This window comes from Nanorana parkeri, unplaced genomic scaffold, assembly GCF_000935625.1.
Source record: "Nanorana parkeri isolate BGI_ZX_2015 unplaced genomic scaffold, ASM93562v1 scaffold4, whole genome shotgun sequence".
NCBI lineage: Eukaryota > Metazoa > Chordata > Amphibia > Anura > Dicroglossidae > Nanorana > Nanorana parkeri.
The window spans coordinates 1,394,245-1,397,400 of record NW_017306272.1 but is presented as its reverse complement, the minus strand read 5'-3'; the positions used below and the strand labels follow the sequence as shown (position 1 = coordinate 1,397,400).

Genomic DNA, 3,156 nt, shown 5'->3' with positions numbered 1-3,156 from the left:
CCATGCAGTTGGGGGAGAGCAGCGGGGATCCGAGGAGAAGCTGGAGCCTGTGTCACTCCTTTTCTCCCTGTCGAGCCGTGGCTGTGTTGGCAGCCTGGTGCCCCTGTTGCCAATGGCGCCCTGTGCTTGCCATGGCAACACGGGCGAGGGGGCACAGCCAGGCCGGCCCTGGCTGCGCCACCCTCTCAGCTGCACCTGAGGCGAGTGCCTCACTCGCCCCATGGTAGCTACATCCCTGGTGGTACCATTAACATCTGTCTATCACCATGAAGATATTTTGATGGTTAGCAGTGTGGAGTGCATGACCTAGAGCACAGAGTTCAGTAGTATGAGGTATGTAATGTACAGCACAATGTATGAAGAGGGAACTCTCCATTCACCCTGCTTTTCTTGATTTGGGTTTGAAGTATGTGTGCTTATTAAAGCAAACCTACTTCTTTATTTATGGCCAACGCTCTCCATTTGGGAAGTTTGATCTTTTCATTTATGATGTTATATGTTCTAATCTTGTAAATTTGATCTATTTATACAGAAGAAACAGTCATTGTGTTACATGAACCAAACTTCAGCTAGGTAGCTTTTCACCAGCACATGTATGGAAAGTCATCATTTCCTCAATCCAATGTTAAATTGTTATCTATATATTCTGTATATATAGAAATGCATAATTACATGTTGCTTGACAGGATCAAATGAAACGATATTATATGATCATATCTAGGTAAACATTTGCCAACATTTAATGGCTATGTAATTTTATCTCTTGGACTTTTTCTATGGTCATGAATTACTGTATACATAATGAACAATAGAACATCATTATCGGTACAAGGGTTTTCCATGGTTGTCCAGAACTGTCTTTCTATCACAGGGTGAGAAGATCAACAGTTTTAGGTCAGGGATGGCCAAACTGTGGTAAAGCCATTGTTACTGCAAATTGACAAAAGCCATCTGAGGTGATTTGAGTGTCTTACAAGATTGACTGTGTTTGGAAGGGCCCTGTGATTGTATGGGGCCCTGTGATTTCTAGTTATGCCCGCATGATATCCCAAACAGCCCACCTGGGAGTGACAATGCAGAGCCCACCATAGACTCTATGGTGGGCTCTGCAGGGTCTCAGGTGGGCTGGTCAAACCCTCTTACCTGTCAGCCCTGACCCATCCACTGTCGCTGATAGGCCCCACCTCCATCACCAGGCCCCGCCTCCTCCATCACTGGGCCCCGCCTCCTCCTTCACTGCCAGGTTGTCTGTGATCTGAACAGCGGCACGTTCCTCCTTACAGCCAGCAGCCTGAGATGCCATAGCAACCCAGGTGACACGCACTGCATCAGGGCCGCCATGGCAATTGTTCCGCCTCTGCTTCCCTAGATAAACAGTTTTTGCTGCCCGTTTCTACCCGTATTGACTGGCTTGTCTCATTACACTATTATTACACATTACACTAATAAAAAAAGACGTTATAATAACACAAAGCATATTGAGTCTGGGGGTGAAATAGAGAGTTTATCTATTCTGCTTAAGTAAAACTAGACAACTAAAAAATTAGACAACCTATTGCCCTAACCTGCTAGCAGTTCTGTCACGAACTGTGAAAAGAACCAGAGTAGGAGAACTGTAAGTGCAAAGTACAGTATTTCACCAGCAAAAATGCACAAAAAGAACAATGATAAATTGTAAGGACCCATCTGGATTGCAGTGGCAGGAGGTCACCAGTCTGGAATCTTTTGTTTTACATAGAAATGTGTTATTGTGAGTCTGGAACATGATGGTGGCTGCGTTACCCATGTCCTATGTTGGCTATGCAGTAATCTGTCCCTGCACATTGTTACCCATTTTGTCTGGCGATCCTTGGGAATTCCCCCAAGAAGAAATTAACTTAATAACCAGGGATAAACAAGTCTGGACTGGACAAGACTGTTCTGCTTTCTGCAACCCTCACTAGGATAAGCAGCTTGAAAATTATGACTTTTCTGTAAGCAAAAGCATAATCCTATGTTTCTAACATTATCCTCTAAATCCTTGGTTCTCAACTGGCGGGTCCTGACCCAAAAGTGGGTCGCGACCCCGTGTTCAGTGGGTTGCCGCATGCCTTCCACTTTTCTAGGTGAGAGGCTCCTCAGCCCCCTCCCTAGCGCAGCACTGTCCATTCTTACACCAAGCAGCCATTCAAAATATGCTGCCCGGCGCTGAGTGTTGACTTGAGGTGGGGTGGACTGGGGGGTATGGCCGCGAAGGAGCTCCCTCCATACATGCATTGCTTAAAGCTCCCTCGCGTGTCCTGTAGAGGTGCCTGGACTGGGAGTGACATCACATTCTGGTTCCCTGTACTTCTACAAGGCGCACATGTGAGCTGCGCAGGCAATGCACATATGGATGGAGCTCCGTCACAGCACAGCCGCTCACACTGCTGTGCATTCCATTGCAGTGCGACTTGGGTCGTGACTTCCTGACCTGAGGACAAATGTGGGTCAGGTTGAGAACCACTGCTCTAAATCTAATTCAGATTTTTCTGTTTAATCCTACAGGGACAAGCTGATCTTCTCAAGTATGCCAAAACAGAGACCACTGAGAACCTAAAGCAAATTCACTATGCTGCTTTATCATGTGGACTAAACAAGGCAACCGCCGGAAGCACAGAGGCCTCCAAGCCTAGAAGAAGCCTGGAGGTCATACCAGAAAAAGCAGGGGACGAAACTGGTGACTGAAGCGCCACAAACAACAGTCAGGAGTGATGTTCATGGTTACATTTCTATTCCTAGGACCAATGTAGCTGCACAAGATGTTTGCTTTGCACTTACTAAAAGAAGAAAAAAAACACAAATATATTATTTTTGAAAGCACAACTGGAGGTTGCCAAATCTGTTCATCTGCAAATTCATGGATTTTTTTAAATGAAGGAAGTAATACTGCAGATTATAGCTGGATCCGCTGGCCAAAAGTGAGAGTGTGGAAAAAGAATCTCCCTGATAGACTAGAAACAGGTAGTGAGGTACTTGCTGCTTTAAGAGGTATAGCAGTGTTTTGTGGTTACTGTAATGTATATAGTGCTCAAAGGACTGAAATGTGTTGCACTGAATAGTATGTTTTATGTTTTAAGACATGGCTGGTAACTTTGTGTTCTGATTGAGCCATATTGTACATAAATAAAGAACATA

The 3,156-nt window shown here is 45.2% G+C and overlaps 1 protein-coding gene across 1 annotated transcript in view; it reads left to right on the top strand.

Moving 5' to 3' along the window:
• The window catches only part of PLCL2 (phospholipase C like 2), a 174,932-nt gene extending 172,132 nt beyond the window's left edge, over window positions 1–2,800 (top strand). The window contains exon 6 of the mRNA XM_018576309.1: window positions 2,527–2,800. Coding sequence (XP_018431811.1) covers window positions 2,527–2,706 — 180 coding nt within the window. The 3' untranslated portion in view covers window positions 2,707–2,800. The remainder of the gene's footprint in view (window positions 1–2,526) is intronic.
• Window positions 2,801–3,156: the final 356 nt, after the last annotated feature.